General features: G+C 25.2%; 3 protein-coding genes across 3 annotated transcripts; 1 reads left to right on the top strand and 2 right to left on the bottom strand.

Annotated features, from left to right (window-relative positions):
• Positions 1–40: 40 nt before the first annotated feature.
• Positions 41–2650, top strand: LOC123260097 (peptidyl-prolyl cis-trans isomerase-like). Its single transcript, XM_044721034.1, has 7 exons — positions 41–236; positions 305–493; positions 629–691; positions 1849–1993; positions 2074–2254; positions 2325–2451; positions 2627–2650. The coding sequence occupies exons 1-7, from the start codon at positions 99–101 to the stop codon at positions 2648–2650; spliced, it is 867 nt and encodes a 288-aa protein (XP_044576969.1). The 5' UTR covers positions 41–98.
• On the bottom strand, positions 2554–12431 carry LOC123258592 (DNA repair endonuclease XPF). The gene is made up of 17 exons (XM_044718705.1): positions 12367–12431; positions 12012–12142; positions 11215–11331; positions 10984–11137; positions 10703–10864; positions 9289–9468; positions 9038–9218; positions 8549–8964; positions 8240–8394; positions 6564–6798; positions 6306–6486; positions 6071–6241; positions 5860–5997; positions 5574–5780; positions 4370–4543; positions 3937–4275; positions 2554–2831 (listed from the first exon to the last, which is right to left on the bottom strand). The coding sequence occupies exons 5-17, from the start codon at positions 10768–10770 to the stop codon at positions 2673–2675; spliced, it is 2604 nt and encodes an 867-aa protein (XP_044574640.1). The 5' UTR covers positions 10771–10864; positions 10984–11137; positions 11215–11331; positions 12012–12142; positions 12367–12431; the 3' UTR covers positions 2554–2672.
• Positions 10793–13795, bottom strand: LOC123260096 (UPF0669 protein C6orf120 homolog). Its single transcript, XM_044721033.1, has 5 exons — positions 13769–13795; positions 12040–12142; positions 11215–11272; positions 10984–11137; positions 10793–10864 (listed from the first exon to the last, which is right to left on the bottom strand). The coding sequence occupies exons 1-5, from the start codon at positions 13793–13795 to the stop codon at positions 10793–10795; spliced, it is 414 nt and encodes a 137-aa protein (XP_044576968.1).
• Positions 13796–15002: the final 1207 nt, after the last annotated feature.

The raw sequence follows: 15002 nt of genomic DNA, 5'->3' as shown, positions 1-15002 counted from the left end.
TAAATTAATAACCAAACAAAAAGATGGAGATTGAAAAAATTTCCTCAAATCGAAGCAATAATTTATTTGAACAATACAAAATTAAATTAGAGGGTTCAATGAGTGCTTTAATATTTCAAAAATCAAAATACTGTGTCCTGAAACTTCATCAAAATTTACCGCATAAATTTTTAGCCCCAGAAATATATGAGATGTATCAAATAGAGTGGTATGACTATCTTGAGAAAATTCGTCGGGTAAATCAATAAAAAATTTTTTACATTATAAATAATTAAGAAGTTGAATAATTGAGATTTTGGTTTAGACTATTGGAGGTAAAACATGGATACCAGATACCCAAGTGATTGTTCATTTAAATGATAAATTTATTGGCAACCACTCAGATTTATTCGATTTTGTAAATCAAAATTTTACTATCAATTTACCAGTTGATACTGAATTTTATGAGAACTTAATTAATGAGAGTTTTAAGAAATTTGTAGACAATCCAGACGTAAGAATTTGTTCCTAAAATATTTTATTATAAATTAAGATATAAAATCTTAAATCCCTCTGAAATCTTTACATCTTATGTTAAGGTTGGATCTTAATAGTTATTATAAATTAATTTTATGTTAATTTTTTTCAGCGTAAATTTATTTATTTAAAATTTTCTATTGACGGTGCTCTATTAGGAACTTTAATATTTATGGTAAATTAGTAATTACAAATTTATTAAATTATTTGGTTAATGCAATACTAGCAACTTTGCCATCACTTATGAACTGAAAAAAATTAAAATTTTGATTTTTTAAATAATGACTTTTGTTAAATTGCACTGTACTTTTTTAAATATTGACGTTTTTATAGATATAAGCTCATCCCGATGATACACTCATCAAGAGCTTTCGTTTGAGTACCCACATAAATTTTTCATATATTTATATATATTATATATATGTATAATTGAAAAATATATCAAAAATGCATGTGGGGACTCAAATGAAAGGTCTTGATAATTGTAACATCGGGATGAGCTTATATCTTTAAAAACGTCAATAGTTCACAAGATACAAGGTCATTTCTTAATTATTGACATTTTTTAAGATATAAGCTCATTTTGATGTTACACTCATCAAGAGCTTTCATTTGAGTACTCACATGCATTTTTGATATATTTTTCATATATACATATATATAATATATATAAATACATGAAAAATTGATGTGGGTACTTAAATGAAAAGAACTCGATGAGTGTAATGTCAGGGTGAGCTTATATCTTTAATAATTTCAAAAGTTCAATAGATATTTGTTAAATTACACTGTACTTTCTCAACTATTGACGTTTTTAAATATATAAGCTCATCCCGATGTTACACTCATCAAGACCTTTCATTTGAGTACCCACATGTATTTTTGATATATTTTTCATATATACATATATATGATATATATACATATATATATATATATATATATATATATATATATATATATATATATATATATATATATATATATATATATATATATATATATATATATATATATAGCAGCATATATATATATATAGACTATATATATGCTATATATCTCATATATATATATATATATATATATATATATATAAATATATATATAGCAAATATATATATATATATATATATATATATATATATATATATATATATATATATATATATATATATATATAAATATATGAAAAATTGATGTGGGTACTCAAATGAAAGGTCTCGATGAGTTTAACATCGGGATGAGCTTATATCTTTAAAAATATCAACATTTCACAAGATAACAGGTAATTTCTTAATTATATTATTAAAAATAAAATTATAATTTACAAAGTTATATTCCGATAAATTGCGACATACCTGTGAATATTTCATCAACCTTTGTCAAGGCGATAAAATAAAAAAAAATGATCAATATTTGTGCTACAAAAACTCAACGTTGCACCGTATTGTTAAGGACCGATGGCTTCAACTTGGTGGTAATTAAATTTACAAATAAGACAATTTAAATATTTATTACACATAAAATGCTTACAAAATTACTGGAATTATATCACAGATTTAGGATATGAAAATAACTTTATTGATGAAACTACAATAGTCGCTGAGAATCATTTAATTTCACACGATCGTCGGGGTGTTCTTTCGTTAGCTAATGACGGAAAAAATCACAACGGACCACAATTTGTTGTTTCTCTAAATCCCAATCCATGGATGGATAATTATTATGTTGCATTCGGGTAATAATTTTATTAAAATAAATAAAAAAAAAATTAAAATTACTTATTAAATTTTTTTTTATAAAAAAAGACAATTAATTGATGGCGCAAACACTTTAAAAATAATTGAACAAGTAGATACTTTTTATGAATCACCTTTGCAAAAAATTGTTATTACAGAATGTGGAAAATTTTCTATTGACCAAAATAATAATCAAGTAAATTCATTTAATTATTTTTAAATTATAAAATAATATTTAATATTAATAAATTAATTTTTTAAGGAATTACAGGAACAAAAAATAAAAAGTAACGAAAAATCAAATGAAAATAAATAATTGACTATAAAACAAAAAATGAAATTATATTTCAAACGATTCAATCATAAATAAGCAAACAAAAAAAAATTTGTACTAATTTTAATAAAAAGTAAATATATTTACTTTTTTACTGATGAAAATAAACCTTTGCTACGCACTTTAGTAACAGCTTTGCTGACACTACCACTCGTTGTATTTTCAGGCTTGTATTTTTTATGAAGCGCTTGATGAAGCATTTGTGCATTTGACTTATTACCTAACAACTCCGCCAATTCTTCCTGAAAGTTAATTTAGAATATTTCAAAATTAATGATAACTAGCAAACTTGCAGTCATTGTGACTGCCGTAACTTATGAATTATAAATAATAAATAAATAAAATTTTGCTCCATTAAATAATGACTTTTGTTAAATTACACTGTATTTTCTTAACTATTGACATTTTTAAAGATATAAGCTCATCCCGATGTTACACTCATCAAGAGCTTTCATTTGAGTACCCACATGCATTTTTGATATATTTTTCATATATACATATACATAATATATATATAAATATATAAAATATATGAAAAATTGATGTGGGTACTCAAATGAAAGGTCTCGATGAGTGTAATGTCGGATAGAGCTTATATCTTTAAAAATGTCAATAGTTGACAAGATAGCAGTCAGTTCTTAATTATTGACATTTTTAAAGATATAAGCTCATCCCGATGTTACACTCATCAAGAGCTTTCATTTGAGTACCCACATGCATTTTTGATATATTTTTCATATATACATATACATAATATATATATAAATATATAAAATATATGAAAAATTGATGTGGGTACTCAAATGAAAGGTCTCGATGAGTCTAATGTCGGATAGAGCTTATATCTTTAAAAATGTCAATAGTTGACAAGATAGCAGTCAGTTCTTAATTATTGACATTTTTAAAGATATAAGCTCATCCCGATGTTACACTCATCAAGAGCTTTCATTTGAGTACCCACATGCATTTTTATATATTTTTCATATATACATATATATAATATATATATAAATATATAAAATATATGAAAAATTGATGTGGGTACTCAAATGAAAGGTTTCGATGAGTGCAACATCAGGATGAGCTTATATCTTTAAAAATTTCTATAGTTCACGATATACAAGGTCATTCCTTAAATATGTGTCTAGAGATAGAGTATTTTCGAATATTAATAACTTTGTATTTATTATTTGAAATAGATTTGTTTCTTTTTTTCTAACTTTTTATTTGTTTTTAAGCACTCGCTTCGCTCGTGCGTTCAACTTCTCTTTCATGGGCAATCAACAACTTGTCGCATTTGTTGCACAATATACTATTTTATAAAAATAAATGAATAATAAAATTTACCTCAGTTAGACGAACCAAACTATCCAACGAGCCGCCTTTGTTCAGTATCAAGCGTAAATTTTTTGAATGAACACCGGGCAATTTAGCGACAAAGTCATGAATCTGAGTGTTATATTTTTCACCCGCTGATTTTCCTTCTTCATCCTCTTCTAGACCAATTTGAGCAGCCGTCTGTGCGTCTGGCTGAGGTTTTCCCTCTTTCAGCTCTTCGAATAGTTGAGCAGTTGCCTGGGGACTCGGCGACCAGACGATTTTAAGTTTTGGAAAATGTAAAGTGAGCAATTGTAATTTACTTGTAACGTCGGAACTTTTCATATCACGGCTCACGTAATAATTTCCCTAAAAAATTAATAATGTAAATTAATTAATAAAAATTAGTGCATAAAATTTGAAATTTGAAATTGTAAATTTTAAATTCAATTTAAAAAATTACTTGTAAACAAAATGATTTATTTTGATCGAATTCTATCAAAAGCATCGGTTTTGCGTAGTGCCTTGTCATTGATACAGCTTGATTGTACAATCTCCCAGAATTTAATGACATTATCAGATCAGAAATACTTTTTCTTTCGACGCAAATTTCTGGAGTTATGATATAATCACCGACCTTAATAAAGTATAAATACATATAAATAAAATTTTGCTTTATTAAATAATGACTTTGGTTAAATTGCACTGTACTTTCTTAAATATTAACATTTTTAAAGATATAAATAAGCTCATCCCGGTGTTATACTCGTCAAGAGCTTTCATGTGAGTACCCACATGCATTTTTATATATTTTTCATGTATACATATATATAAATATATAAAATATATAAAAAATTGATGTGGGTACTCAAATGAAAGGTGTTGATGAGTGTAACATCGGGATGAGCTTATATCTTTAAAAATGTCAATAGTTCTCAAGATACAAGGTCATTTCTTAATCATTGATATTTTTAAAGATATGAGCTCATCCTGATGTTACACTCATCAAGAGCTTTCATTTGAGTACCCACATGCATTTTGATATATTTTCTATATATACATATATATAAATATATAAAATATATGAAAAATTGATGTGGGTACTCAAATGAAAGGTCTCAATGAGTGTAATCTCGGGGTGAGCTTATATCTTTAAAAATGTCAATAGTTCTCAAGATACAATGTCATTTCTTTATTATTGACATTTTTAAAGATATAAGCTCATCCTGATGTTACGCTCATCAAGAGCTTTCATTTGAATACCCACATGCATTTTGATATATTTTTCATATATAAATATATATAAATATATGAATATATATAAATATATGAAAAATTGATGTGGGTACTCAAATGAAAGGTCTCGATGAGTGTAACATCGGGATGAGCTTATATCTTAAAAAATGTCAATATTTCACAAGATACAACAAGGTCATTTCTTAAATATGTATCTAGAGATACATAGAAACCTTGAAGAGGCATAAATTCAAGTTAAGAACTTTGCAATTACACTAAAATTGACTAAAAAAACCAATTTTATCATATGACTATCCTGGAAACAAAATTTTTCTCTTTAATCAAGATAATTTTTTTTAATAAAGAAAAAATAATATTTATTATTCTATAGTTAATTACACAATTTTTTTTAATTAATAATTATACTTTACCACAATAGTAACAGGTTCAATTTCAATTCCCCGTTTGTGTAACAAAGCCGGTAGTTCACTTCGAAACTCACGTATATCGACGATAACTTTAGGAGTTACTTTAGCTGTTGATTCAATACCACCCTGTCGAGTACTTTGTTCAACTTGAGGTGCTGTCGTTATACTATCTTCCATTTTTCCATCTTGATCTGTAGGAATGACCATTGTCTAAAAAAAAAAATAATAAAAAACTTATAACAATTTATTAATTACAAAAATTTTAATCTATTGAATTAAAATTAATCACCGTTTTAGTGTTAATTAATTTATCAAAAGCTTCTTTTTCCCGACGTAGTGCTGTTAAGTATCCTTGTTCTTCAACAGACCCTCCGTAAACGAGGAAAAAAATTTTTAATGCAATTGACGGGTTATTGTTTTGATAAACCTTTCAAAAAAAACAATTTTTTTTTATTAAAATTTCATTTTTTTTTTTTTTTAAAGAAAATAACTCAATTTACCTCAAGTTGGCGAATTGATGAGATGTCTGCTCCATACATGATGATAAAGCCGGGTAATGTTTCGTGTAAAGTTCTTTGTAATGCCATCGGGTCACCGCCTCTTTTAACTGATTGAATTAGAATGATAGGCTCAGTCATAGAAGATAATTTTGAGATGTCAGCATCCGCGAGCTTAAAAAATATAAAATATATTAATTTAAATACTAAATTTATAAAAACCAATATTAATTCATACCATAGAACACTCTTCAAAAAAATTAGTTTTATTTTTATCTTCTTCAGATTCTTTTTCATCAGGTGGTTTTTGTGAAAATGTTAGAACGTAGCTATCAAGTTCATTTTCTTCTTCTTCTTCTTTTTCTGCTCCTTTATCTTTTTCTTGACTGTCTATTTCCTTTTTATCTTTTGATTTTTCACTTAAAAATTTAATTTAGCATAAAATTAACTGTCTTAAAAAATTAAGATCTGAAAATTGAAAATTAAAAAAATTTACCTTGGCTTCATAATTTCATTTTTCTTTAAACATTTCATTGCTTCGTACAATAAATATTCTCCAGCACCCATTGTCAGGAAATTTTTCAACTGTACTGCTGTTTTAGTATCATAAACAAGTATCAATACTCTCTTAGTACTTTCAGATATATTTTCTTTCTTATTTATTTGTAGGCGGATTTCACTGAGAATTTCATTCAATGCCTCCCACTTTGGACTTGGTTCGGGCTTTAATTCTGTTTAAAAAAATTTTTTACTAACTAATTTAAAAATCATAACTACGATAAACATAAACTAGCAACCTTGCAGTCACTATGTGACTGCCCTGACTTGTAAACTATAAATAAATAAAATTTTGCTTTATTAAATAATGACTTTTAATAAATTGCACTGTACTTTCTTAACTATCGACGTTTTTAAAGATATAAGCTCATCCCGATATTACACTCATCAAGAGCTTTCATTTGAGTAGCCACATGCATTTTGATATATTTTTCATATATACATATATATAATATATATAAATTTATGAAAAATTGATGTGGGTACTCAAATGGAAGGTCTTGATGAGCTTAACATCGGGGTGAGCTTATAACTTAAAAAATATCATTAGTTGACAAGATAGCAAAGTTATAGTTCTTAATTATTGATATTTTTAAAGATATAAGCTCATCCCGATGTTACACTCATCAAAAGCTTTCATTTGAGTACCCACATGCATTTTTGATATATTTTTCATATATACATATATATAATATATATAAATATATGAAAAATTGATGTGGGTACTCAAATTAAAGGTCTCGATGAGTATAATATCGGGATGAGCTTATATCTTTAAAAATGTCAATAGTTCTCAAGATACAAGGTCGTTTCTTAATTATGTTAAATTGCACTGTACTTTCTTGAATATTGAAGTTTTTTAAGATATATAAGCTCATCTGGATGTTACACTCATCAAGAGCTTTCATTTGAGTACCCACATGCATTTTGATATATTTATGTATATATAATATCTATAAATATATGAAAAATTGATGTGGGTACTCAAATGAAAGGTCTTGATGAGTGCAACATCGGGATGAGCTTATACCTTTAAAAATGTCAATATTTCACAAGATAAAAGGTAATTTCTTAATTATTGATATTTTTAAAGATGTAAGCTCATTTCGATGTTCCACTCATCAAAAGCTTTCATTCAAGTACCCACATGCATTTTTGATATATTTATGATATATACATATATATAATATATGAAATATATGAAAAATTGATGTGGGTACTCAAATGAAAGGTCTTGATGAGAGTAACATCGGGATGAGCTTATATCTTAAAAAATGTCAATATTTAACAAGATAAAAGGTAATTTCTTTTGTAATTATTGTATTTTCAACAACTATTGATATTTTTAAAGATATAAGCTCATTTTTATGTAAATCTCATCAAGAGCTTTTATTTGAGTACCCACATGCATTTTTGATATATTTTTCATATATACATATATATAAATATATGAAAAATTGATGTGGGTACTCAAATGAAAGGTCTCGATGAGAGTAACATCAGAATGAGCTTATATATTTAAAAATGTCAATATTTCACAAGATACAAGGTCATTTCTCAATTAGGTATCTAGAAATACAAAATTTTTCTTATTCTGTTAATAATATAAATTACCATTTTTATTATTATAAACTCGACTTTTAGCATTGGTAAATAATTCATCAACAGCATCCAATATCAACCAAGCACTTCCTTTCATCGCATACTCCATTGTCCTCAACCGATTTATTGACGCATAGAATGCCACTGAATTTTCTTGAATCAACTGCCTAATAAATAAATAAACGAATTTATTTCTGAATAATTGATTATAAATCAATTAATAATTATGAATAAATCATGATTATTATGAAAACTAAATAATAATCATAATAATATTAATTAACTAAAAAAAAAAAAAAAAAAAAAAAAATTAAAACTAACGTAAGAAAATATCCAAGTAATTTAAGATCAGCAATCAATTGCTTGGTACTCGACCCCAGTTGATGCCACATAGGATCCAGCTGACGCTGTAATTGCTTGTGAAATTTTTTAGCGATTGCATTTTCGACCGTCAGCTCATCAAAGTCCAAAAATTTATTCAACCTTTTTAAATCTTTGACAATAAAATTCATAAGATCGAGAAGTGAACTTTGAATAAGTTGCATTTTATGTGTGAGTTTTGCATGTAGTTCTATTACTTCCGGTTTGTGTTTCGAGAGACTTGAGTTTACGACTGAGTGAAATCGTGGCCAGAGATACAATTGCTTGACGAAAAGAGTTTTCATTACACGCTCGACTTGAGAAAAGCCTACAGTAAATGCTAACGCTGAGTTGGTGAATGCTTTAATGAAGCCAGTCTGAAAAAAAAAAGTTATTATTAATTTATTATAAATAATAATTATAATTACAATGAATAAAAATTTAATTTACCTTATTTTTTTGACGGTATAACCGTAGTGCAAACGCTTCTTGATAACTGTTTAAAATTCCATGAGCACGATAAACTAATATTCCAGTTACTAAATTTAATGGTACACGATTTTTTAATAAATCTACGACTAATATTCGACCGGATATAAATAACACACCTCCTTCTAAATACATTATTTCACTAGAAAAATATAATAGTAAATAGAAAAAAAATTGATGAGAAAATTACTATTAAAAAAATTAATACTTACCGTTCATTAGATGTATTTTGAGCAGTAACAATTTTAGGTAATGTTTTAACATTCATTGTTTTTAATCTATCTATAAAATATTTTTCATCATAATCAATAGTACCAAGTACAATAACCAAATTACCAGGATCTGAATAAACTTTCAATATATTTGTAAAAACAGTCTCCATTCCCAACCCTCTGGAATAAATAAAAAAAATTATATTAAATGAATAATATTATACGAGCAACCTTGCAGTCACTAGGTGACTGCCGTGACTTGTGAACTATAAATAAAATTTTTCTTTATTAAATAATGATTTTTGTTAAATTGCACTGTATTTTCTTAACTATTGACGTGTTTAAAAAAATAAGCTCATCTTGATGGTACACTCATCAAGAGCTTTCATTTGAGTACCCACATGTATTTTCATATATTTTTTATATATACATATATATAATATATATAAATATATGAAAAATTGATGTGGGTACTCAAATGAAAGGTCTCAATGAACGTAATGTCGAGGTGAGCTTATATCATTGATAATGTCAATAGTTCACAAGATATTTGTTAAATTACACTGTAATTTCTTAAATATTGATATTTTTAAAGATATAACCTCATCCCGATGTTACACTCATCAAGAGCTTTCATTTGACTACCCACATGGCATTTTTTACATATTTTACATGTATGGTATTTGTGAAATATATATAATATATATAAATATATGAAAAATTGATGTGGATACTCAAATGAAAGGTCTTGATAAGTATAATATCGGGGTGAGCTTATATCATTGATAATGTCAATAGTTCACAAGATATTTGTTAAATTACACGGTACTTTCTTAAATATTGACATTTTTAAAGATATAAGCTCATCCCGATGTTACACTCATCGAGACCTTTCATTTGAGTACCCACATGGCATTTTTTACATATTTTACATATATGGTATTTGTGAAATATATAAATATATAAAATATATGAAAAATTGATGTGGGTACTCAAATGAAAGGTCTCCACAAATGTAATACCGGGATGAGTTTATATCTTTAAAAATGTCAATAGTTCACAAGATATAATGTTATTTCTAAATTATTGACATTATTTAAGATATAAACTCATTTCAATGTTACACTCATCGAGACCTTTCATTTGAGTACCCACATGGAATTTTTTATATATTTTATATACATGGTATTTGTGAAATATATAAATATATAAAATATATGAAAAATTGATGTGGGTACTCAAATGAAAGGTCTCGACGAGTGTAATGCCGGGGTGAGCTTATATCTTTAAAAATGTCAATAGTTCGCAAGATACAAGGTCATTTCTTAATTATGTACTTAATTATGACTATCCTGAACACAAAATTTTTCTTATTCTCTTAGTATTATAGATTAATTAAAAAAAAATAACATACTTGGCGCAAATAACAAGCCCATCTTCCTGAAGTATCTCCAAAAACATCTGATTTTCATACTCCAACATTGTAAATAAATAAAATTAACAGTTAAAATAATACTTGAATAAATTCGTCGAGTAGTGTCCAGAGAAAAGCTAATACAAAAGATTTTTTTGTAATCTGTGATCATATAAAAATTTTAGTTAAGTTTTTTTTAAACATAAAATAATATATATTTTTTACAGCAACATGACTATAAAAAAATAAGTAAAAAAATTTTTTCTCCTTTTTTTCCGTACTTTTTTTGGTACACTAGTCTCAAGACTGTTGATAGTACTTTGCTCGTCTGTTATTTCATCAGCACCAAGTGCTACATGGTACACAAATAAATTGTATTGACTTGCTTCGTGAGAAGGATGACCATACACTCCTATGCTAACTGGTCTTTTGAAACTAATTATAATTCGGGTTATTTATTTTAAAATCATTTTACAAATTTATCATAATAATAATTAGTAAATAGTAATTACCTTTGTGGTATAAAAATTATATCCTCACCACAAGTTGTTGATTGAAGACAATATTGATCTGGTTCGTAAGTCGGTTTGTTTATAAATTGTGAAACAAATAAATCCGCGTCACCTTTTCTAAAAAAAATATAAATATATATATATATATATTTTTTAATATTTTTAATTAATAAAAATTAAGTTAGCCATCTAAAAATTTTTATAATTTTTTTTATTAAAAAAATTAAAAACAAAATTTTATTCATAAAAAACTTGAAAAACCATAAGTGCAATTTGTTAAAAATATTTTTTAGTTCTTATTAAATAAATGAAAAAGAATCAAAAAATTAAAAACGTCGGCTAACTTTAGTATTATTTTAAATTAATATGATACTAAAATTAGCAGACTTATGACAATTTTTTGAATTTTTATAATCAATAATTAATTATTATTATAAAAAACTATTTTTTTTAAATTTACACTAATAATTTTTGGAAATTTCTACATGTGGTTTTTTTTATAGTAAATTTAAATGACACTGAAGTTAGCAGACGCCTAAAAATTTTTGATTTTTTTTTATTAATTAAATTACAACTAAAAAGATATTTCTAAAAAATTGCACTTATAGTTTTTCAAATTTTTTACATGTGAATTTTTTTTTTTAATTGTTTAATTGAAATTTTTTTAATAAAAAATTTACAAAAATTTTGAAATGTCGGCTAACTTCATTTCTATTAAATTTAATTGTTATAAAAATCTAAAAAATTGTTAGATGTCTGTCAAATTTAGTGTCATAAATTAATAATAAATTACTTACTGTGTTACTAATAATATTTTAACAATACCATCATACATTAAACTGTAATATTTATAAGATCCACTGGCTACCTCGTCGCTAACATAATGCAATAATTGTTCATGAGCTGCTAAATTATTTTTAATACAAATCTGTAATTAATTTAATTAATTACATTAAAGTTAGCAATTACTTGATAATTTTTTATTTTTATTCTACAAACAAACTTATTCCGAAAAATTAATTTTGAATATAAATTTATTTACTCCAAAAATTTTTAAAATATCTGCTAAATTAATTTTTATATTAACACAAAATATGATAGTTATTTAAGTAATGTATAACCTCGATGTATAATAATAATTAATTAACTTACTAGTAATATAATATTTATAAACAATTGCTTCATTCCAAAAAAAAAAATTTGGTAATTTGTTTTTGTAATTTTTACATGTAAAAATTTTACATGTAAATTGCAGTTGATATTTTGATTTATTTATAATTATTATGAAGACTAATTTTTGTTAAAATAATTAATTATTGTTACTGTTAATTATAACAATTGATTATTACATAATTTATTTAGTTTACTTGGCTAATGTTATTGACGGATATGTTAAATAGTTATAATGTTTTGATTATTTTTTAACAACTCAATTTTGTGTATAAAAAAATAAATTCGACTTTACAAGTAATCGATTAGAATGATACTGAAGTTAGCTGACAATTGTCAATATTTTATAACAAATTAATTACAATAATAAAAATACTTTTAAAAATTACCACTAATAATTTTTTTTAATTTTTACAAGTAGAATTTTTTTATTAAATTTTTTTCGCAATAATTTAATTGCTATAAAATTATGAAAAAATTTCTAATGTCTGCTAACTTCAGTATAATCGATTGGTAGTGTTTGTTATGCTTCCATCTAGTGGATGTTATTTTTATTTATTGAAAACTTTACTTACTGTAGTTCTTTCGCCCGGGAGTATTAAAACCCTCGCGGTTTTGAGAATGCCGTAAAAATACCGTAATTTTTCGGCATTTATGCTCATGCCGTACATTTACCGTTATAATTCAGTAATAATGCGGTTAAACTATAGTTGTTTTGGCCAGTTTTTATCCTGTAGTTATCCAGTATATATACTGCACTTATGATGTACAGTTACCAAAAATATACTATACAATTACCGCATAAATGCCCAAATTTTACCCAAATAATTGCCGTAATAATACAGTAATTTTGCCGAATATTTTCTGACATAATGGACAATTATTAAAGATTTAGTTTTATTTTTAGTTCATTTCTATGTTAGAAATGAATAAAATGAAAAATTTCAAATTTTGCTTTTTATTCTCCATCGCTACTTTGTAAAAACAAATACTATTTTTGAATACAAAATATGTAGAATATTATTTTTAGTTAGGTATTTAGCAGTAATTAATATAAAATAATACATATGTTAAGTAAATATATTCTAATTTTAATTTCAATTTTTAATTTCTCACTTAGAAAATTGCAAATTTTCTAAAATCGAAAAGTTATATTGTTTCACATATATAATTATATTATTTAATTTTAAATATGCTTATCGTAAGATGGACGGTGTGACTTAATGTATATAGAATAGGCAAAAAAACAGTATGGTATAATCCGGGTAGCTCAAATGGTAGAGTAGCCGACATATCCCCAGGAGGTTCTGGGTTCGAATCCCAGTCCGAGCGTTATTTAATTTGACACCGTTTTTTAAATATGGTTTTAATACAATCATTTTACCGCCTTATCACCGTAAATATGCCGCATTTTCAGCGTAAATATTCTAAATTTTTAGCGTAAATGTATCGCATTTTTACGGTAAATGTTCCGTAATTTTTCGATAAAAAAACTGACCAAAACAACCGAAAAAATGCTGAAAAAATACCGCATTAATACTGTATAATTGCGACATTTTTTCGGCATTTACAAAACCGCTAGGGAATACTCGGTTTCAGTGCGGGAAAGGAATCATTTTTAATAAAAGAATTCTATTTAGACGTTATTTAATTTTGATCAAAATTATTTAGTTGGTTTCAATTTATTATTCAAGTTGACAAAATATTAAAAAGCTTCAAAATATAAAATTAAGGTTTACAATGACGTGATCTTAGCAATCTAAGCTCTCGGTGAGAAGTGTTGTTACATAGTTTTTCCGAAGAGCTTCAAACTCCGTTCTTCTCCCACCATAACTTCCATACATACTTCCACTCTAAGGAATACATAAGCACACACATTTTCTACTACATATAAATGATCCTTATATACTAACATGTATTTTCTCTATATCTATATATATTTATTTCAGCCTATCGGCCTGAAAGTTAGACTTCACTAATATACACTTATAGCAATACAGTCATTATGTTTATTTAACTATTTTTATTAATTTAACAGACCCTTTTAAAATCTATTTATAATAAAATTAACTTATAATTAACTTGAAATTAAATTACAATAAAAATTATAATAAACTATAACATGAAAATATATATATTATATTGCTTATAATATGTTGGATTAATGTTTGAGTTTGACTAATTAATAACTTGAATTAAATATTATTTCTATTATTTTACAATCGGATTTTCTAATAAAATTATAAGTCAATTTAATTATTATCATGTATAAAAGAATAGACATTATTATTTAATTATAAATTAAATAATAATTAAATAATGATTCAATAATAAATTAATAGTAAATTAATTAAATAATAATTATTAATTATAAATTAAATACAAGATAATAATTATTAATTATTTTAACTTAATTTTGCTCAACTTCAATATTATATAAAGTTAGATTTTAATAGTAAATGTTATTTAACAATCTTATTTTTGTTTAGTTATATATGGTTTTTTATTATTCTTTGTTACTTTTAGAACAAGGGTTTATTGAGTTTCACACGTGTCTTTTACGACTTTTCCTCATAGGGTTTTAAATTCCATGTGGCGAGAAATAGTCCTTGAATTAC

This window comes from Cotesia glomerata, linkage group LG2 (genome assembly GCF_020080835.1).
Source record: "Cotesia glomerata isolate CgM1 linkage group LG2, MPM_Cglom_v2.3, whole genome shotgun sequence".
Lineage (NCBI taxonomy): Eukaryota > Metazoa > Arthropoda > Insecta > Hymenoptera > Braconidae > Cotesia > Cotesia glomerata.
The sequence above is the reverse complement of the archived record's forward strand: the minus strand, read 5'-3'. Positions and strand labels throughout refer to the sequence as shown.